Genomic DNA, 22,661 nt, shown 5'->3' with positions numbered 1-22,661 from the left:
AATTTCTTCATGGGAAATATGGATGTTTTAGACTAGCAAAAAAAAAAAAAAAAATCCAGATCTTTCTCAGAGAGAGTAGTTTGTTTCTGGTAAGTGGAACAACTATAACATATCAGAGTCTCAACTTGCCCTTGGATCCTAATGAAAGATGCCTCTGGTACAAGGAGAATTATTTGCATGTTTCCCACTTCTTATGTTGGGAGTAGCACACTGAAACCGACATTTTCTTGACATGAGAAAGAGTCATAAAAAGTATTAACACCTCTTACTTTATCGCTATGTTAAAATTATGATCCTGACAATCCTCAAAATTCTTCTCAGATTCATCAGTAAGCTAGGTGCTTATTCCTTGTCCTCTTTTTCTTCTGTTTTTATCCATCTTCTTCCATTTCTCTCCCCTCATTTTCTCCATCTCTTACTGCTCTCTGACTCTCCTTCCAGATGACTCTAGATTTGCTCTTGTGACTGCTCTCCCCACTGTGTCCCCCTTCTTCCCACCAGAGATGCTGCACAGGTGCAGCCCCATCTGTCCCCGTGTGCTTCTCTCAGGACGCAGTAGTACACAGCGGTGTCTCTCAGGGTGACCTGGGGCAGGACCAAGGTGCTGGACTTTCTGTCTGAAGCTATGGTCAGAGAGGCGATGCTGCTGTTCACTGTGTCTCATAAGTCATGAATGACATACTGTGGACTCTGATTGGGATTTTGCCGATACCAATGTATATAGTCAGCTCCACCAATGGTAGAGTGGTTACAAGGCAGGTTTACATCCTCTCCTTCAGCACAATCCATGGAGTTGGGCTGAGTGGTCTTAGCATCCATCACAGTCCCTAAAGGGTCAAGAAAATAAAATTATCCCCTGACAGCAAATCAGTGTAATTCTGTGGATCAAGGGCACAACACTCCCCAAACTGTCTGGACCTACCCCCTATTCCAGTGTTTTTATCTAGGTCTTGAGCAATACCTTTGGTGCTTATTATATAGGGACCAAAGACATATGGCAAGAATCTGAGAACTCTATATGTTTTTATCCCATGGGTCCTTGGCTCAATAACCCCAGAGATTTCTTCCAACCTGCTTACTGTTAAGTTCTCTTCTGGATCGTGGCTACGAATTAAACTGACATGTAGAAGTTTGTACTCCCTAGCAAATGCATAGATCTGTTCTCAATTCCATTGCTGTAATGCTGAAAAAACACAGGGAGAGGAGTAGAGAGCAAATGACCCTTTACGGTTCCTTGGCCTCAAAGTCATCCCTTGTAGACACAGAACACTTACCCAATGTCAGAAAAACAGTTACTCCAATCACTAGCCTCATATTTCAAGGACAAACCAGGATTGTGAACTCAGAGTTAAGACTTGTGTCTGCTCCTGGGCTTGTCTCCAGAGAACAGAAACAACTGCTGCTATTAGAGACGTACAACCAGTGCACCTATCTGTTGCAGTGTGTTGTTGCCAGGATCTGTCAGCCAATGATCAAGCAGTTCCTTGTCTAGGTCTTCCTGCCCTGTTTTCGTCACATCCTGCAAAGAAGGAGAGACATCCCCAACTCACAGGGCGTCTGCTGCCATCCTCTGTGAAGTTTAAAGTCTGGCTCTGGAAAAGGAACACTGATCACGATAGTGTGTCTATCCAGAACCATTGGTCTATCATTTCTTCTTCAAAGAAATTTTTTGACGCTCCATGAAGCTTGTGGAAAACATTATTTAATCCCAGAAAACTGTACTGAGCTCTGAATTGTAAAGAGATAAAAATTCCCATCCACATTCTAGCAAATGTATGTGAGATTTCAAAGTAGGCTGTGATTGCTCTGAGGGACAGGAAATATGAATAACATTGGGGCAGAAAGCTAAACCTCTTGAACTCGGACACTGGAGCTCAGCGTCCTGAAAAGGTCCTTGGAATCATGCATCTGTCTCCATCTAAGCAAACATTTCTCAATGCATCGGTTCTCGATATAGTACCTGATGACATGGATGGTATTCTCCTTGTCCTCCTTGAACAATGGTCCTTAGTCCTTATGTCCTCTGTGCCCATGTGTGTGTAGGTGCTCCGCACCAAGGAGGCTGAGACAGAGAGAGAAGAGGGAAGGGAGAGCGAACTCTCTGGGGTGGGGAAGGGTGGAGGTGGGTGACCCTGGCAGAGAAAGAGAAGTGAAGAGAAAAGAGCGTAAAGAATAGGGAAGGGAAGGGTTAACCAGGGGTGGGAAATGGGAAAGCAGTGTTTAGGGAGGTACATGGAAAAGGTTTAGGCTATAAGGCTATGATTCCCTGAATCTTTGACCACACATACTCAACAAAGGATTATAAAATCAGTTTATGTAAAGGTGATGAAAATTTGTCTTTTTTTTTTTTTTTAAACTTTTCTGTGGAACATTGATGGAAAACATAAACTTCCTTTCCTTTATATCCAGAAAACCGCTGTTTCCAAATGATGCAGCCCCCACTAGTGACTGAATAGATGAACTGCAGAGCTAAACTCCCACCAGATGTCAACCTTTTGAAATGTTTCTCAGATTGAAAGGTAAGTATCCCTGGTGGCTCAGTCGGGAAAGAATCCATCTGCAGTGTAGGCAATGGGGATTCGATCCCTGGATCAGGAATAGCCTCCTGAAAAGGAAATGGCTACCCACTCCATTTTTTTCGATGATCCAGCGGATGTTGGCAATTTGATCTGTGGTTCCTCTGCCTTTTCTAAAACCAGCTTGAACATCTGGAAGTCCATGGTTCACGTTTTGCTGAAGCCTGGCTTGGAGAATTTTGAGCATTACTTTACTAGCATGTGAGATGAGTGCAATTGTGCGGTAGTTTGAGCATTCTTTGGCATTGCTTTTCTTTGGGATTGGAATGCAAACTGACCTTTTCCAGTTCTGTGGCCACTGCTGAGTTTTCCAAATTTGCTGACATACTGAGTGCAGCACTATCACAGCATCATCTTTTAGGGTTTGAAATTTCAACTGGAATTCCATCACCTCCACTAGCTTTGTTCGTAGTGATGCTTTCTAAGGCCCACCTGACTTCACTCTGGCTCTAGGTGAGTGTGAGTGATCACACCTTCATGATTATCTGGGTCGTGAAGATCTTTTTTGTACAGTTCTTCTGTGTATTCTTGCCACCTCTTCTTAATATCTTCTGCTTCTGTTAGGTCCATAACCATTTCTGCCCTTTATTTAGCCCATCTTTGCATGAAATATTCCCTTGGTATCTCTAATTTTCTTGAAGAGATCTCTAGTCTTTCCCATTCTATCATTTTCCTCTATTTCTTTTTCTCTATAAGGAAGGCTTCTTATTTCTCCTTGCTATTCTTTGAAGCTCTGCATTCAGTTGGATACATCTTTCCTTTTCTCCTTTGCCTTTCACATTTCTTCTTTTCATAGCTATTTGTAAGGCCCCCTCAGACAGCCATTTTGCTTTTTTTGCATTTCTTTTTCTTGGGGATGGTCTTGATCCCTGTTTCCTGTACAATGTCACAAACCTCTGTCCATAGTTCATCAGACACTCTGTCTATCAGATCTAGTCCCTTAAATCTATTCACTTCCACTGTATAGTCATAAGGGATTTGATTTAGGTCATTGAAAAAGCAAGAGTGTTCCAGGAAAACATCTATTTCTGCTTTACTGACTATACCAAAGCCTTTGACTATGTGGATCACAATGAAGTGTGGAAAATTTTAAAACAGATGGGAATACCAGACCACCTGACCTGCCTCTTGAGAAACCTGTATGCAGGTCAGGAAACAATAGTTAGAACTGGACATGGAACAACAGACTGGTTCCAAATAGGAAAAGGAGTACATCAAGGCTTCATATTGTCACCCTACTTATCTAACTTATATGCAGAGTACATCATGAGAAACACTGGGCTGGAAGAAGCACAAGCTGGAATCAAGATTCCTGAGAGAAATGTCAATAACCTCAGATATGCAGATGACACCACCCTTATGATGAAAGTAAAGAAGAACTAAAGAGCCTCTTGATGAAAATGAAAAAGGAGAGTGGAAAAAGTTGGCTTAAAGTTCAACATTCAGAAAACTAAGATCATGGCATCCAGTCCTATCATTTCATGGCAAATAGATGGGGCAACAGTGGAAACAGTGGCTGACTTTATTTTTCTGGGCTCCAAAATCAGATGGTAATTGCAGGCATGAAGTTAAAAGATGCTTACTCCTTGTAAGGAAAGTTATGACCAGCCTAGACAGCATATTAAAAAGCAGAGACATTACTTTGCCAACAAAGGTCCATCCAGTCAAGGCTATGGTTTTTCAAGTGGTCATGTATGGATGGGAGAGTTGGACTATAAAGAAAGCTGAGCACCGAAGAATTGGTGCTTTTGAACTGAGGTGTTGGAGGAGACTCTTGAGAGTCCCTTGGACTACAAGGAGATCCAACCAGTCCATCCTAAAGGAGATCAGTCCTGGGTGTTCACTGGAAGGACTGATGCTAAAGCTGAAACTCCAATATTTTGGCCACCTGATGCGGAGAGCTGACTCATTTGAAAAGACCCTGATGCTGGGAGGGATTGGGGGCAGGAGGAGAAGGGGACGATAGAGGATGAGAGGGCTGGATGGCATCACCAACTCGATGGACATGGGTTTGTGTGGACTTTGGTAGCTGGTGATGGACAGGGAGGCCTGGCGTGCTGCGATTCATGGGGTCGCAAAGAGTCAGACATGACTGAGCGACTGAACTAAACTGAACTGAACCCACTCCAGTATTCTTGCCTGGGTAAATCCATGCACAGAAGAGTCTGGTGGGCTACAGTCCATGGTGTCCCAAGAATTGGACACGACTGAGATACATACATTTTAGTTGTATGACCTCTGTATTCATCTGTGTTTTCGTAGTTCTATCAGTTCAGTTCAGTTCAGTTCATTTGCTCAGTCGTGTCCGACTCTTTGCGACCCCATGAATCGCAGCATGCCAGGCCTCCCTGTCCATCACAAACTCTTGGAGTTTACTCAAACTCATGCCCATCGAGTCAGTGATGCCATCCAGCCATCTCATCCTCTGTCGTCCCCTTCTCCTCCTGCCCCCAATCCCTCCCAGCATCAGGGACTTTTCCAACGAGTCAACTCTTCGCATGAGGTGGCCAAAGTAGTACCACTCCACAAATTGTTTTCATTATTTCTGGCTCCTTTCTTTGTCACACACCCTCAGTTGTTGGCTTCTTTGTAGTTTTCCTTTTATCATTTATCTTCCCATATTTAAAGCTTGTGTGTGTGTGTGTAGTCGCTCAGTCATGTCCTACTCTTTGTGATCCCAGGAACTGTAGCCCTCCAGGCTCCTCTGTCCATAGGATTCTCCCAGGCAAAATACTGGGGTGGGGTGCCATTTCCTTCTCCAGGGATCAAACCTGAGCTCAATGTTTATAAAGAGAGGTTGGTACAGATAAATCACTGAAGAATTATCTGTTTTCTGAATGAGTAGATGAGTTGTTATTCATGAACTTAGTGAAAGAAGTTTTGCTGAATGACTCTTGAAATTATTCTAAAAGCAATCTTTCAATACTATGGAAGTTAAGCTAAACAAAAGACTCCAACAGGATAAATAGAAGGTTATATTAGTGGACAAAATTCAAGAACAGATAACAAACATCCCAAGTCTAGGATGGAGTAAAATTAAACTGATGATATGGGAATAAATATTATTCCCATATAAATATTTAACAAGTTTTCATAAATATTCTTTGGTAGTCTGTTCTGTGGTGGATCACACACACACAAGTCAACACCCACTACTACTGAAAATATAGGAACAACTAAAAATGAATTCATTTAAGCTATGTAGGAATATATTATTTTATTATACTAGCAAAAGGCAGGGGAAAAAAACTTTTTTGTTTCTTGGTTTCTTTGACTTTATTTTTTAGAAGATTGCATGAAACGCTTCAAAGTGGCATTTTAAATAATACTGAAAACCAAAATATGGAGAATATAAAAATAAGTTTTTTAGCCTATTGGTTTTTTTCAGAATTTTTAATTTTAGAAGATTATATCTTGACCATATAAGGTGAAGTTATCTTTCTTTGCTTGATGAAAACCAAAATAATGTACTTAATTTTCTTTTAAAAAAATCCAGAGAATTTGATGAAAGGCTAATGTCTCTGCATGATGAATATTCTCAACAATCCAAAAATAAAAGAAAACTTCCCAAATCTAATAAAGGGTATCAATGAAAATATCAAAGGCAAAATTATTCCCTACAGGATCACAAACAAGACATGTGCTTCTATTCACTACTTCTATTTGCTGTCCTAAAGGAGGGCCTGGGATCAAACCAGGGAAGGAAATAAGATATATTAAGTTTGAAAAGGAGAAGCAAAACTGTTTTCATTTACAGATCATGTTTATACATGTAGAAAATACAAAGTACCTCTAAACAAGCTGTTTAAGAACTAGAACCTATTAGTGAATTGATACAATCACCAAGCACAAAAATCAATTTTATGTCTAGATTCTAGCAAAAACATTAGAAAATGCAATTAAAATGTCATTTATCAAATGCTGGGGAACTAATTTAATAAAAGGTATGCAAGACCTTTTCTTGATTCCTCTCCAATAACTCTAGAATAGTTTTGATTTGAGAGATAAAAATCACATAGGAGATGAGAAATGTCCTCACTTCTGAGGTCTGGGGTAGCTAACATGAATCAAGGCCTGGTACTCAGTGGTGACCAGTCCTTGCCACCTATAGACACTAATGTCAGGAAAGACCATCTCCTAAGGCTGCTCAATGAAATAGTGTTTTCAAAATCCCAAATAAGAGGTTGGTACCGTCTGTTTTACTGTTGAAATAAATCTGTTCTCATATTGACAGGTATCCTAGCTCTGTTCTGGCTATTTCAGGACATAATTAATTCCCTGTATCCACATTTTTCTTAAGCCAATTAGAACTAGCTTTGGATTTGGTTCTGGGTGTTTAGGTCAATTAAGGTTAAAAAGTTATATGAAATAAAAGATAAAACTGTTATATCTATAAGTAGTCTTGCTTCCCAGGTGGCTCAGTGGTAGAGAGTCTGCCTGCCAACCAGGTGGACTATTTTTATTTACACATCGTAGGTTTGTACACATAGAAAATACCCCTGCATTGGGAAGATCCCCTAGAGAGGGGAGGGGCAACCCACTCCAGTATTCTTGCCTGGGAAATACCGTGGACAGAGGAGCCTGGTGGGCTACAGTCCATGGGATCACAAAGAGTTGGACATGACAGAGACTAAACAACAGCAAGTCCTCTACAAAAATCTTAACATCAACGAAAGAAATTAGAGAGGGCATAAATCAATGAAAGAATTTAGAGAGGACATAAATAAAGAGGTTATGGATCTAAAGACTCCATATGTTAACATGTCAATTGTCCTAAATGAATTCGTAAATTCAATACAATCCAAATTAAATTACCTCAATCTCTTGTGGCAGAAGCTATTCTATAACTTACGTGGAAGTGGAAAGACCTAGAATAAGACAAAGAAAACATGACTTGCATTTCCAGATTTCAAAATGTGTATGAAGCCCCAGTAATTAAGATAGAATGGTCTATTGGTATGAGGATAAAATTAAGAAGTCAATAAACAGAATCAAGTCTGAAAAGAGGTCATAATACATGTGCCATCAATTTTTTTTTTTTTTCCTAAAAGTACCTATGCCGCTCCACTGGGAGAAAGTTTCTTCCTAGGATAATAGCTAGAATAATTGGCTATTTTTATTTTTTGGAAGAACCAGTGTTTTGTAGCTTTCTGTGTATAAGTTCTGTACATGTTTTCTTAGATTTATGCCTAAGGATTTAGGGTCTTTCTTGAGCCATTGTAAATAGTATTATATTTTTAATTTAGGTATCCACATGTTCACTGATAGTATATAAAAATGTATTTTATTTTGTGTGTTTACCTTATATATCCTGAGACCTTCTGAACCCACTTACTAGTTGTAGGAGCTTTGGAGGGTATATTCTTTGGGATTTTCTACATAGGAAGAAAATAGTGGTAATTTGACTGCCTTTCTGGCTTAAACGATTGTTTATATATTTATTTGCTTTATTGCACTGGATATAACATCCAGCACTATGCTGAAGGAGAGTTATTAAAGTGGATATTCTCCCTTTGTTCCCTTCCTTAGGGAAAAGTATAGTCTTTTACCAGTAAGCATGCTAAGAGCTGTTGAGGAACTTCTCCATTATTCCTGTGTTTCTTAGAGTTTTCACCATGGTTGACTATTGGATTTTGGCAAATGCTTTTTCTACACATTGCTGCTGATGAACTATCTCATCTTATTGTTGACTCACAACTCCTCCACTTCCCGTTAGATGTCCTCCTCATCTTCTTTGTCTTGGGCCAAGTATGCATGTAACATGACAGCAAATGACACCCACTTCTTTTCAAAGTCACCTGTTATTGTGAGACTGAAGGAGGTGAGGGACAGACAAGTCTTTGTGGGTTCCAGTTGTCCTCATAGTTCAACTATGACTTTGTTTGTCACAGTTTGTCCATGCTTTTGTCCCCATCAGACTTTGCTTTACAAATGTTAACCTCAGTTCAGTTTTGTTCAGTTCAGTTGCTCAGTTGTGTCTGACTCTTTGCAACCCCAGGGACTGCAGCATGCCAGGCCTCCCTGTCCATCACCAACTCCTGAAGCTTACTCAAACTCATGTCCATTGAGTCAGTGATGCTATCCAACCATCTCATCCTTTTTCATCCCCTTCTCCTCCCACCTTCAACCTTTCCCAGCTTCACGGTCTTTTCCAATGAGTCACTTCTTCACATCATGTGGCCAAAGTATTGGAATTTCGGCTTCAGCATCAGTCCTTCCAATGAATATTCAGGGCTGATTTCCTTTAGGATGGACTGGTTAGATCTCATTGCAGTCCAAGGGACTCTCAAGAGTCTTCTCCAACACCACAATTCAAAAGCATCAGTGTTACTCTAAGCTGACTTAAAGTGAATTCAGGCTCAACACCAGCTTTGTAACAGTAACAGCTTTGTACAGACTCGTCCACCAGCTCTAGCCATTTCCTGAGATTTAGTCTCTATAACTAATCTCTTATTCTATATCACCCACGGTTCTATTTTTCTGATTGTGCCCTGACACAAAGTCTAAGAGGAAACTATTAAGGAAATGTTTTTTATGGAGATTCCACACAACTAGATCCAGGTTTGTGATGAAGTAAAACTGCCAGTTTAAAGTATTATGGGGCAAGTTTTCAAATTTAGATAACTTTACACATGTTCTGTACAGTTGATTCAAAGTCAAAAATTCAAGAGGAGAATATATTAATAGAAAGTTACTCTGGACACCTGTTTCCAAATAACGTAGAAGGTGCCTTTAACTAGAACTAAATCTTCTGATCCAAACCACAACTTAAATAACCACAGGACTATCATTTCTTGTCTGGGGTCTGTGGGTGTGCATTTCAGCTGGGGTCTTGCAGCAGGGGGGCTCTCTCTTACTAAGCTCCGGGGTTTTTGTACAGCTTTTCCTATTACTTCAAGCACTGTGAGTTCAGAGAGAGCACAGAAGTACTTTGCAGAGTCTTCCAGTTGTAAGGCTGAAATGGTGAGGTTGAAGGATTTATCTGCTTTCTTAAAGTTTACAGAGTAGCGGTCTTTCCTTGCATTTGTGACTTCCGAACCTTGACGAATAACGTAAGTCATCTGTCCACTGGGAAGTTGCTTGTACCAATAAAGGTAGTAAGCGCTCCGACTTGTTTCATACCGACAGTTCAGGGTGACTGACTGCCCCACTTGGCTGGATACATCTGGCTGGTCTTGAACAACTTTCTGCGCCACACCAGATCCTGTGGGAAAAAAATCAGAAAACAAAGATGAAGCAGTGAATAAAATAGTGTAGGAGTTATTTAGGCTCCAAAGACAAATAATTGAAATCATAAGATTCTTGCTTTTCTCCATCTTTCCTTTCTTCCCCAAGTCCCTGTGAAGCACCACGTGCCTGTGTGCAGTCCTTTCACCCTGAATACTCGCACCCATGTTTGCAAGCATCCCTACCGGAGAAAGTGAAGGCCAGAAACACCCAGAGCAGACTGGAGAGCGGCATGAGGCAAAGATTCCCCTGCTCAAATGTGCTCAGTTCTGCCTCAAGCTGAGAGTTCAGTGTCTTTGAGTGCCTGGCAGCACATATACATACTACCCAGTACCTGTGTGACTCCCCCCAACAGGAAGTGGGGTTTGTCATATCCATAGACCACACGGTCTGTGCATGCATGGGAAAAAGTCTGGCTCACCACAAAACTTTACTTTGTCTGCTTGTCTTTCCCTGGTCATTATATTAGGCAGATCCTGAAAAAAGCATTAAAATTAGTATTAAATTAATCAGTCTTAAACTTTGAGCTGAGGAGAGCTGAATATTAGACAAGTTGACATACACTGATAATTATTCAGCAAAATAGTTTTGCTATCCTGTTTAAGATATAATTTACTATAGCCTATGAAACTTTCTGTAATCTACTAACAGGTCATTCAGTTAGCCTACACTTACTCTTCTCCATCCAGAATCTAATGACTCTTTTAAAAAACTTGCCGATCTTAGGCTTCTTGGTGAATGGAAATTTTATTCAAAATCATTAATGTATCTCTGTCTTTGTATTGAGTTTTGTGACTCTATTTAGGTTTTTCAATAAATAATATTACTTCACCATGAAATGACAAAAAAAAAAGTCCATCTGACTTTCAGAGTCTATTCAGTTTTAAATTTTGAATGAAATTACACAGGAATAAAATATTCTTTTGAAATTTGAAATTGAGTCTTATTTATTAGACTTTGAGGAAGATCAGGATATTCAATCTTGTCCCCTCCACAAGCAAAATTGCATTTATTAGACCATGTGTCCTGGAATTGTCCTGATGTCACATTTTCTATGTCATTGGTCCAAAGTGTTCAGTCTCACTTGTTAATGGCTCATTACTTTTGTCTTTGTAAAATAAATTCAAGAGAAGTATGCCAGATCTTTCTGTGACATAATGCTGTAATGTTCTCCTACAAAACTTGGTATTTACGGGTTTTAAACACTTTTTTGTTGTTGTTCAGTCACTAAGTCATGTCCAAACTTTGTGAACCCATGGACTGCAGCACCCCGGGCTACACTGTACTTCAGTATCTCCCAAAGTTGCTCTAATTCATGTCCATTGAGTCAATGATGCTATCTATCCACCTCATCCTCTGCTGCTCCTTTCTCCTTTTGCCTTCAGTCTTTCCCAGCATCAGGGTTTTTTTCCAAGAGTCAGCTCTTCTCATCAGGTGGCCAAAGTATTGGAGCTTGAACTTCAGCATCAGTCCTTCCAAGGAACATTCAGGATTGATTTCTATTAGGACTGACTGGTTTGTTCTCCTTGCAGTCCAAGGGACTCTCAAGAGCTTTCTCCAACACCACAATTGAAAAGTATCAATTCTTCAGCATTCAGCCTTATGTATGATCCAACTCTCACATCACACATGACAATTGGAAAAACCGTAGCTTTGATGATACAGACCTTTGTCGGCAAAGTGATGTGCCTGCTTTTTAATATGCCATCTTAGGCTTCCCAGGAGGCACAAGGGTTTAAGAACCCGCCTGCAAATGCAGGAGACATAAGAGATGTGGGTTCGATCCCTGGGTCAGGAAGACCACCTGGAGGAGGGGATGGCAACCCACGCCAATATTCTTGCCTGGGAAATCTCATAAACAGAGGCGCCTGAAGGGCTACAGTTCATAGGGATGCAGGGCCGGACACGACTGAAGTGACTTAGCCCACCTGCAGGTTTGTCATATTTTCTCTTCCAAGGAGCAAGCATCTTTTAATTTCATGGCTTCAGTCACCATCCATAGGGATTTTGGAGCCCACAAAAATGAAATCTGTCACTACTTCTACTTTTTCCCCTTCTATTTGCCATGAAGTGGTGGGACCAGATGCCATGATCTTAGATTTTTGAATGTTGAGTTTCAAGGCAGCCTTTTCACTCTCCTTTTTCACACTCATCAAGAGGCCCTTTAGTTCCTCTTCACTTTCTCCCATTAGAGTGGTATCATCTCCATATCTGAGATTTTTTATATTTCTCCCAGCAATCTTGATTCCAGCTTGTGATTCATCCAGCCCGGCATTTCACATGTTATACTCTGTATATAAGTTAAATAAGAGGACTGGCAATACAGCCTTGACGTACTCCTTTCCCAGTTTGGAACCAGTAGGTTGTTCCATGTCTGGTTCTAACTGTTACTTCTTGACCTGCATACAGGTTTCTCAGGAGACAAGTAAGGTGGGTTGGTATTTCCATCTCCTTAAGAATTTTCCAGTTTGTTGTTATCCACACAAAGTTTTTAGTGTAGTCAATGAAGCAGAAGTAGATGTTGTTCTGGAATTCCTTTGCTTTCTCCATGATCCCATGAATGTTGGCAATTTGATCTCGGGCTCCTCTGCCTCCTTGAAACCTAGTTTGTACATCTGGAAGTTCTTGGTTCACATACTGCTGAAGGCTAGCTGAAGGATTTAAGCAGAATCTTACTAGCATGTGAAATGAGCACAACTGCATAATAATTTGAACAATCTTTGGTATTGCCCTTCTTGGGACTGGAATGAAAACTGACCTTTTCCAGTCCTGTTCAAACACTTAGTATATGTCAATACCACAGAACTTGATGATTGAAGTTTTGTATACAGTACACGATCATAAAGTATGTATCTCTCAAACTTCCACTTGGTTTCATCATTTTAATAGATGAATTAATTTAAAAGAATGAAAAGCAAACAAGCAAGTAGAAAAGGAAGTGTCGACACAGTCTCCAAAACAGTGCCAGTTCTTAGAATTTAAGGTCAAAAGAACTCATTAATGAGTGATGCAGGGAGGAGAGTTTATACGAGGTTGAACCATCTATTCTTCTGTCCCATTTGAACTCTGAGTGACAGGCAGCTGATGTCCTGGTTTCTAATTATTTACAAGGAAGCAGGGGAGACCACAAATGCCCAGAGCAGTCTGGGGAACACCAAGATAATACATATATTATATGTATCAGTATATTATATTTATCACATGTTTTTATATCCACCTTCTTATGCATAGATGTGAAGTTGATCACATTTGTAAATTCTTATTACCACCACTAAAATTAAGATACAGAACCATTCTATCACCCTAAAGAACTTTAGGTTGCTTTGCCAACGATCCCCAACTCTACAACCCTTGAAAACTGCTGATGCCTTGGTTTCCATTTATTTGTAACTAGGCAGAAGAGACCACAAAGGCCCACAACAGCCTGGGGAGCAACTTGATATTCTAAAATGTATATGCTAATATAATAGTTACATATACATACCAGGAAATTGATATTGCTAAAATTTTATTAAAATACAAATTGTGATCTGATACCTCAGTTTTATATGCACTCTTTGGTTTTGATGCATAGCTCTGTGAAACTTTATCACATGTATAAGCTCTTGTTACCACCATTAAAATCACGATATAGAATTTTTCCATCTCTCTAAAGAAACCCTCTTTGCACACCCTCTAGAGGCCTGCAGTGCTTTACAATCCAAGTCACTACCGATCTCCTTTCATCTCTGTATTTTGTCCTGTTGAGAATGTTGTGTTAGTAGAATCACACTATTTATACAATCATAATAATCCAGTAATTGTAACCATACACCATGTAGCCTCTGAGATTGATTATTTTTTACTCAGCATAACATCCTGAGATCCAACTAGACTATTGCATATGTCAATAATCTTTTCCTTTTAATCACTACAGACTGTCCCCAACTTAATTAGGATAATTCAATTGAGGATTTTTGACTTTACAGTAGTGAGAAAGTGGTATGCATTCAGTAGAAACCATACCTGGAATATGCAAATTTTATCTTTTCCTGGGATAGCAACATGCAGTATGATATTTCCTGGTGATTCTGGGCAGCAATAGTGAGCTGAGCTCCTGGCCAGCCTCAAAATCATCAGTGTAAACAACCGACACATTTACAGCCATTTCATACCTATATAACCATTTTGATTTTCACTTTCAGTACAATACTCAACACATTCATAAGATTTTCATCATTTTAGTATAAAATAGACTCTGTGAGACAATTTTTTCCAACTGTAGGCTAATGTAAGTGTTGGCCACATTTAAGGGAAGCTACTGCTTCCCTGATAGCTGAGTTGGTAAAGAATTTGCTGCAATGCAGGAGACCCTGGTTTGATTCCTGGGTTTGAAAGGTCCTATGGAGAAGGGATAGGCTACCCATTCCAGTATTCTTGGGTTTCCCTTGTGGCTCAGGTGGTAAAGAATCCACCTGCAATGCAGGAGATCTGTGTTCGATCCTTGGATTGGGAAGATGCCCTGGAGAAGGGAAAGGCTGCCCACTCCAGTAGTCTGGCCTGGAGAATTCCATGGACAGTCCATGGGGTCACAAAGAGTCAGACACGACTGAGCGACTTTCACTTTCAAGGGAAGCTAGGTTAAACATATTAGATGGATTTTTTTTTAATTTAATATATTTTTATTGAAGTATAGTTTCTTTACAATGCCAGTTTCTGCAGTACAGCAAAGAGAATCAGTTATACATATATACATTTATCTCCACTCTTTTTTAGATTTCCTTCCTATATTAAATGAACTTTTGACTTACTATTGTTTCAACTAACATGATTTATTGCAAAATAACCCTGTTGAAGTTGAGAAAGATGTATAAATAGTATTTCACTGTGTTAATGCACTACAGGATATTTATCTGTTCATTCAGTGACGATCACTGGTTAATTTCCGGTACTAATGTACATATTTTTCTGTGAACATAAAGTTTTCATTTCTCAAGCAGAAATACCAAGGAATGTGATTTCTGGGTTGTTCAGTAAGTGAATATTTAAGTTTATGTGAAACTCGTGGATTGTTTTCTAGAACGACTGGGCCATTCACCCACCAGCAATGAATAAATGATCCAATTTCTCTGCTTCCTTGCCAGAACTTGGTGTTGTCAGTAATTTTAATTTTGGCCCTTGTGATAGATGTGAAGTGGTTTCTCTTTATAATTTTAATTTGGATTTCCCTAATATATATATTTTTTTATGTGACCAAAGAATCTCTCTCTTTTTTATTTTCATTTTTATTAGTTGGAGACTAATTACTTTACAATATTGTAGTGGTTTTTGCCATACATTGACATGAATCAGCCATGGATTTACATGTGTTCCCTATCCCGATCCCCCCTCCCCCCTCTTCATCTGATCCCTCTGGGTCTTCCCAGTGCACCAGCCCCGAGCACTTTTCTCACGCCCTAATATAATTTTAGAAGTGTATTCTTTGGATTTTCTACATAGATAATCATGTTACCAGCAAATAGTGGCAGTTTCACTTTTTCTTTCAACTCTATAAGATCGTTACATCTACTTTCTCTATTGCACTGGCTCCAATATCTAGCACTGTACAGGAGTGACGAGAATGGACACTCTGGTTTTGTTCTTTTTATTAAAGAAAATCATAGTCTTTTACTAGTAAGAATACCATTAGGTATTGAGGAGATTCCCCACTATTCTTGTGTTGCTCAGAGTTTTCAACATAACTGACTACTGAATTTTTGCAAATCCTTTTTTTCTGACTATGTTAATATGATGATATGATTTTTCTTTTCTACCCTGTTAATATGGTGAATTCCATCCATTGATTTTCAATATTAAAGTGTCTTTCACCCTTGAAAGAAATTACATTTCTGCTCAGTATATTATTCATTTTATATATCAATGAATTTAACTTGTTAAAATATTTTCAGAAATGTTGTGTCTATCTTCAAGATAAAAGGTATTTCCCTGTAGTTTTTGGTTCTTTATGGTCTTTGTCTGATTTGGGTACCAGGGTAATATTAGCCTCATAAAATGAGTGAAGAATTATTTTCTTTCTATTTTCTGCAAGAAATTGTGTATAATTCAATGTTTGACAGAATTCTTCAGTGACACTGAGTCTGGGGATTTTTTTTAAATTAAAACTTCAATTTCTTCATAGACATCATGACTTCAGCTTTCTCTGGCCACTGCTCTGAGGAGAGATGAGGAGGAGCGACCCCGGAGCCCACAGTGAGGTTTGGGGACAGACAGCAGGTGCTTCCAGAGCACTGCCCCCTTGCCCAGAAGTAGGTTCTTACGTCTGAGAGCTGGGCAGCCACGAGGTGCAGGGAGCTGTGCTGTCTGGACTCTCCACACCGATCTGTCTGTCTCTGCGCCATCTTCACTTCTCCACCCTTAGCTAATATCATCAAGAGGACAGGACTTCCCCCAGGCCTCTGCTTATACCACTGTAAACTGTAAAATGTGCTTGAGGAATTGCAGTGTGTACTGAAGTTCTCTCCTTCTTGCAGAAGCAAGAATTCAGGAAAATGCTTTATCTGTTGTCCATTCATCTCTGTTCAGAAAAACAATGAGAAGTAACAGAGAAAGTCTGATTAGATGTTTATTCTCTCAGCTGTCACGGTCTCTCTCATTCTTCTTGTGTATTTTCTCCTTCTTTCCATGTCTCTCTCATCAACTCCCTCTACATCCCACATTTTAGTTTTTATGTTTTTCTCAACATCCTGCTCTCAATTAGAAAATCCCACTCCTACAGTTGCCTGCAGATAAGATTCCTCTGTGCTGAATTTTCTGGGAGCAATCAGGGAAATCCCAAACTCACATGATATTTGCATCCATAAGATCAACACTGGTGCTAACAGTAGCATCTCCCTTTTCTTCCTCTTCAGAAAGAGTTGCTGCGTCTGCCTGCTCCTAAAAGTGTTTCCCTTGTGTCAGCTTCTTCCAGACCTAAAGAAATGTGGTCTATACTGCCTTTTGGAAAGAAAATAGAAAGGAGTGACTACAATTTGAGACAGCCAACCAGACTTACTACCTTATTATCCACCCATCTTCCCCATGGAGTGTCTATGTTTGCAGATGCCGCCCCTCTGTGACTGGATAAAAAATTCCAGATCCTGTAATACCTGGTAAACAGTGGTTACTCAAACATTGCTGAATGATAAATAAATATATATGTTTGCATATGTGAGAATTTGAATGCAAATATCCCAAAGAGCAGTTTAAAAGTGCCCTTCCATGAAAGTAAACAGTCAGGAGTTGCTTGTAGCTATTTAAAAAATGCTACCTTTTGAAAACTGTGTTAGCCCCAGTAGCCCTAGTTCTCCCATAACAAATCATCACAAATTCGATGGCTCCAAAAAACAAGAATCAGTTCCTTGCAACCTGGAGGGCAGAAGTCTGACGATAAGGTGTCAGCAGGAACATACTCCTTCCAAATGTTCCTGGAGAGACTCCTTCCTGCCTCTTCTGGCTTCTGGTGGTTCCAGGTGCTCCTTTGCTAGTGACTGTACACCTCCAGCCTCCTCCTCCATCAAAAAGACCTCACGAGGCCTTCTCACCTGTGTGTGTCTTAAAAGGACACTTGTCACTGGATTGAGGCTCCACCAAGATAATCCTGTATGATTGGATTTTGATATCCTTTGCTTAACTCCATTTGAAAAGGTTCTTTGTTAAATAAGTTCACATTCACAGTTTCTGTGGGTTAGGATGTGAATGTATCTTTCAGGGCCCGCCCTTCAACCCACTATAGGATCCTTAATGTCTTTGAAGTGTTGCCATGAAATTATACAAACAGTAGAAATCTCAAAACTTCTTTAAAGTCAAAAGTAAATCTGAATCTGAATTACTTTATATATAGAAACAGAAAGAGAAGCAGGTTTAGGATGTAATGGAAAAAGAAAATCCCATGAGTTAACAAAGCTCTTTGACATGCACATCATTGGGATAACTTTTACTTTTCAGGCATTTTGGATTTGAACCTCCAAATGAAGACAAATCTAGCAATGCTATGTTGATGAAGGCTCTACTCCCACCCTAAAAGAGCAAGGGGTCTGGAGCAGCACTTGGGGATGCTTTAAAAGTTCCCTGGTCTTCATGCAGATCAGGAGCCCTGCCGCAGTTTACACAGAAGGATGTAAACCAAGACAGAACAGTCATCCCCTAGAGAAGGCCGCGCTTTCCCAACTCACAGCATCGTATTTGCTGCAGCCTATCTCCGGGGCTTGTGCTGTGAGGGAGATATTTGCTAAATGAAAAGAAGGGAGCCTGACCATGCTTTGGTTTGTGGACTAAAAGGAATCTCTTCATGCCTCATAGGAAACAGTTTGAATGAATATAAATATAAGACGGCCCTCAGTAGCAAATATTCCTGCCAAACTATCTTAAGAGGGGAGCAGATCCAAGAATATTTATAATTAAATGTTAGCAATATTATCCTCTGAGATTTCACATAAGAAGTAATGTTGCTTGAACTGGGCTGTAAAGGTTGAGTACATATATGTGTTTTGAACAAGTATTTGGGAAAAACCATTCTGACCAAAGAGGACAGCATCTGCAAAGGTTCAGATTAAGGAAAGAGTTTAATGCCAGCATAAATGGTTTTATTTTAAAGTGGCTGATGTACATCTAGAGTATGTGGCAGAAAAGGGTGAATGAGAAAACTAGAAGTAACTCAGGGAAAAATTGTACATGTACATCTAGAGTATGTGGCAGAAAAGGGTGAATGAGAAAACTAGAAGTAACTCAGGGAAAAATTGTACATCGCTTTGTAATTCTTAATATAAAATTTGATCTTTACAATTTCTAATGGTTCCTCATTATCCAAAGGTGACCAGGAAGCAATCTAATTGTATGTGTGTGTAACATACATATATATGTTATTGTTGTTCAGTCGCTAAGTCATGTCCAACTCTTTGTGACCCCATGGACTATAGCCCACCAGGCTCCTCTGCCCATGGAATTATCCAAGCAAGAATACTGGAATGGTAGCCATTCCCTTCTCTAGGGTATCTTCCTGACCCAGGGATCAAACACAGCTCTCCTGCATTGTGGGCAGATTCTTTACCATCTGACCATCACAGAAGCCCAATATGATATTAAACTGGTGGGTTATTTGGAAATCTGCAAAATGAGCACAGGACCAGATAATTGATCAGCTTCATATACCTGGAAATTACTAAGTAAGAAACTCAAATGCCCATAAGAGAGTGTGATTGCTGAGCTGTAAGGTGAGTGAATATTTAAGTTTATGTGGAACTGCTAACTGTCTTCCAGAATGACTGCACCATTTACCCACCAGTAATGTGTGAGTGGTCCAGCTTCTCTACATCGTTGCCAGAACTTGGTCATCATGAGTAATTTTCATCTTAGCCATTAAGCAAGATGTGGAATGGTATCTCATTGTGGCTTTAATTTGCATTTCCTTGATGGTTAATGATGTTGAATATCTGTTTATATGCTTATTTCCCTAACACATAGCTCTTCCATGGTATGTTTGGATGAACCATTTTCCAATTGGACTACTTGTTTTCTTCCTACTGAGTTTAGACAGTCCATTGTTTTCTGAACACCATCCTTTGATGAAAATACATTGTGAAAATATTCCCTGCCATTCTGTGGTTTGTCTTTTTCATTCTCTTAATAGTATCTTTCACAGAGCAAGCATTTTTACTTTTGAAGAAATATTTTATTTTTTATTGATTGTGCTTTAACGTCATGACAAAAATCATTTTGTCTTACACTTGGTCCTGAAGATTTTTTTTTTCAAAAAGATTTAGAGTTTTAGATTTTACACTTGGATATACAGTCCGCTTTGAGATTCTCCTCAAATTTTTGTATAAGGTGTGAGATTTAGGCCAAGATTCACTAATTTGCCTAGGAATATCCAATTGTCCCTAAATCATTTGTTCATATGACTATCATTACTGCATTGAACTGTCATTGCACCCTTGCCAAAAGATCAAATTTCTCCACTTTCCCACATCCCTACTTGGGATGAGTCAGTAGCATTATCTTGTTAATAATTTTTTATTTTCCCTTTTTATTCATTTTTATTGAACTTTCAATCTTTTATTAGAGTATAGCCAATTCACAATGCTGTGATAGTTTCAGGTAGACAGCAGAGGGACTCTATCTTTTTAACATTGTAACATCTGTACAATATTTTACTTTTTCATTCTTTACATTTCTAATTTGTGTTTTCTCTTTTTTCACCATGCTAATTCTATCTATGAATATATAGTTTATTAATCATTTTAGCAAACTTAACTTTGTATCTCATGGGTATTTCTATCATTTTTCCTTCTGTTTTACCAACTTGACATTTTTATTATTTTCTTATTTCAGTTTATATTAGTTGTAATTTGTTCTTCTATCTTTTGTGTTGAAAGCTTAGATTATTGTTCTGCAATATTTTTCTTTAGGAATATAAGTATTTAAAAAGATGAACTCTTCCTATGTAAAATATTACCTATGAAATTGAAAGTGGAAGTAGCTTCATCATGTTGGACTCTTTGAGACCCCATAGCCTATACAGTTCATGGAATTCTCGAGGACAGAATACTGGAGTGGATAGCCTTTCCCTTCTCCAGGGGATCTTCCCAACCCAGGGATTGAACCCAGGTCTCCCGCATTGCAGGCAGATTGATTACCAGAATCTATCATGAGATATTATATTATGAGATATTATCTGTATCTCATAATATTCATATGTATATGTTCTCACTATATTTTCTTTCAAAATATTTTCTAACAGCCAAGTAATTATTTTTTTAACCTATGGGTTACTTTAAAACTTAATGCCTAAATTCCAAATATTTGGGAGTTTCTAAAGATATCTTTTTGCTATTGATTTTCTAAGTCAATTTCACTACTGATCAAAGAATAAATTCTGTATAATTTCAATGTTCTTAAATATATTAAGCCTTCTTATGCACAAACAAATTGTGTGTGTGCATGTGTATTTAATCTACACAACAGGGTGTGGCTGGATCCTCGGCTGCAGATCTGGGTCCAGGCTGCAGGTGCCCGGGGAGCACTCGGCACTTGCTGCACAAGTCGGTGCTGCGTCTCCAGGCTGGGAAGCTGTGATGTGCAGTGAGAGCTGTTCGGCACTGTACTGAGGAAAACTGTGAGTCTTCCTTTTTATTCACAACCAAATGGATGGCTATCAAGAATGCAGGGCCTTTACCAGGGTATTGCTGATACCATGGGAAGTAGTCAAATTCACTCTTCTCATAAGTACAGTTCTGAATGGAAATTGCTCCTTCCTGGACTGTCCATGATTGAGGGTTCTGTTTGAGACTGAGAGCAAAGACAAGAGTCTATTTTTGCACAGGTGTGGTTGTGAAGAGAATGCTGTTCCCACCAAACTGGAAGTGTTTTAGATGAGAAAGAATTAGGAGCAAGACAGAGAAAGGTATTATAAATGTTCAGTTTTTAGTTAAGGCCATGTGGAAGGAATTTTCACAGAGGCTATTGCTTCCTTAACTAACATGGAGTGTAAAGATAATCATTCCAAATGATTTCCTTTATAAATGATTTCCTTTATAAATAAATCTCTTCCATTTCACCAGCCTTTGAAATCCAAAGATAAGATGAACTCCCTTTTCTGTTTTTACAGCAAACGGGAACCACGCACTAGATTCTGAGATAATGTTAAGGATAAAGATGTTGGCTAATAAATCTCATTGACTGCAGAGATTGCCACAGTGTTTCAAGAGCCCTTAAATTCTTCCCTGATAGCTCAGTTGGCAAAGAATCCACCTGCAATGCAGGAGACCCGGGTTCAAATCCTGGGTCGGGAAGATCCGCTGGTGAAGGGATGGACTACCCACTCCAGTGTTCCTGGGCTTCCCTTGTGGCTCAGCTGGTAAAGAATCCTCCTGCAATGCAGGAGACCTGAGTTTGAAACCTGGGTTGGGAAGATCTTCTGGAGAAGGGAAAGGCTACCCATTTCAGTATTCTGACCCGGAGAATTCCATGAACTGTATAGCCCATGGAGTCTCAAAGAGTCGGACACGACTGAGGGACCTACACTTTCACCTTAATGTTTAGGTGAAAGGCTATGGCAGGTACTGTTCATTGCCTACAAGTAGATTTACTTCTTCATCCTTACCAGAATGTCTATGTTCTGTTTTCCAGCAATGTTTCTAGACAAAAATGCATACCTTCCCCAGACTTTCATAGCTTGAGATCAGCTCGAACTCTGTTCTAATCAGTAAGATGTAAGCATCCTGAGCGATTTATCACCCTTTCCTATTCACTAAACTTATCTACTTTTCCTAATAATGCCAAATGTCAATGGGTCCAGTTCAGTTCAGTTCAGTTCAGTCGCTCAGTCGTGTCTGACTCTTTGCGACCCCATCAATGGGTTAGTACCTTGCTAATACATGAGTGCATGCGTGCTAAGTCACTTCAGTCATGAAGCAACTCTATGGACTCTTTCTGACCCTGTGGACTGTAGCCTGCCAGGCTCCTCTGTCCATGGGATTCTCCAGGCAAGAATACTGGAGTGGGTTGCCATGCCCTCTCCAGGGGATCTTCCCGACCCAGGGATGGAACCTGAGGCTCCTGCGGCTCCTGCATTGCAGGCGGATTCTTTACCGCTGAGCCACCAGGGGAGTCCTGATACTACATACCAAAGGTCAAAAGTCACATTTGTATCCCGGAGAGATGAAAAAGACCAATAACGCATTTCTCATCTATGGTCTATTAATAGAAGGCTTAACCCGGGTCGGAAGTCATGCTTGTTTCACAAATCTGTTCTTACTTAAATATTTCAGGAGCAGAAAAGGAAGACTAGAATGAAAGCATCTGAAATTTCAGTTTTAGTTCATTGTTACCTTATAATTAGTAGGA

General features: G+C 39.6%; 1 gene segment (V, D, J or C); it reads right to left on the bottom strand.

Annotated features, from left to right (window-relative positions):
• Positions 1-1,405: 1,405 nt before the first annotated feature.
• The window catches only part of LOC122705745, a 76,807-nt gene continuing 55,551 nt past the window's right edge, over positions 1,406-22,661 (bottom strand). Inside the window, 2 exon segments of the V gene segment in view lie at positions 1,406-1,519; positions 9,434-9,780. Coding sequence covers positions 1,406-1,519; positions 9,434-9,780 — 461 coding nt within the window.

This window comes from Cervus elaphus, chromosome 12, assembly GCF_910594005.1.
Source record: "Cervus elaphus chromosome 12, mCerEla1.1, whole genome shotgun sequence".
NCBI lineage: Eukaryota > Metazoa > Chordata > Mammalia > Artiodactyla > Cervidae > Cervus > Cervus elaphus.
Note: the sequence above shows the minus strand (reverse complement) of the source record. Positions and strands in the feature narration are given on the sequence as shown.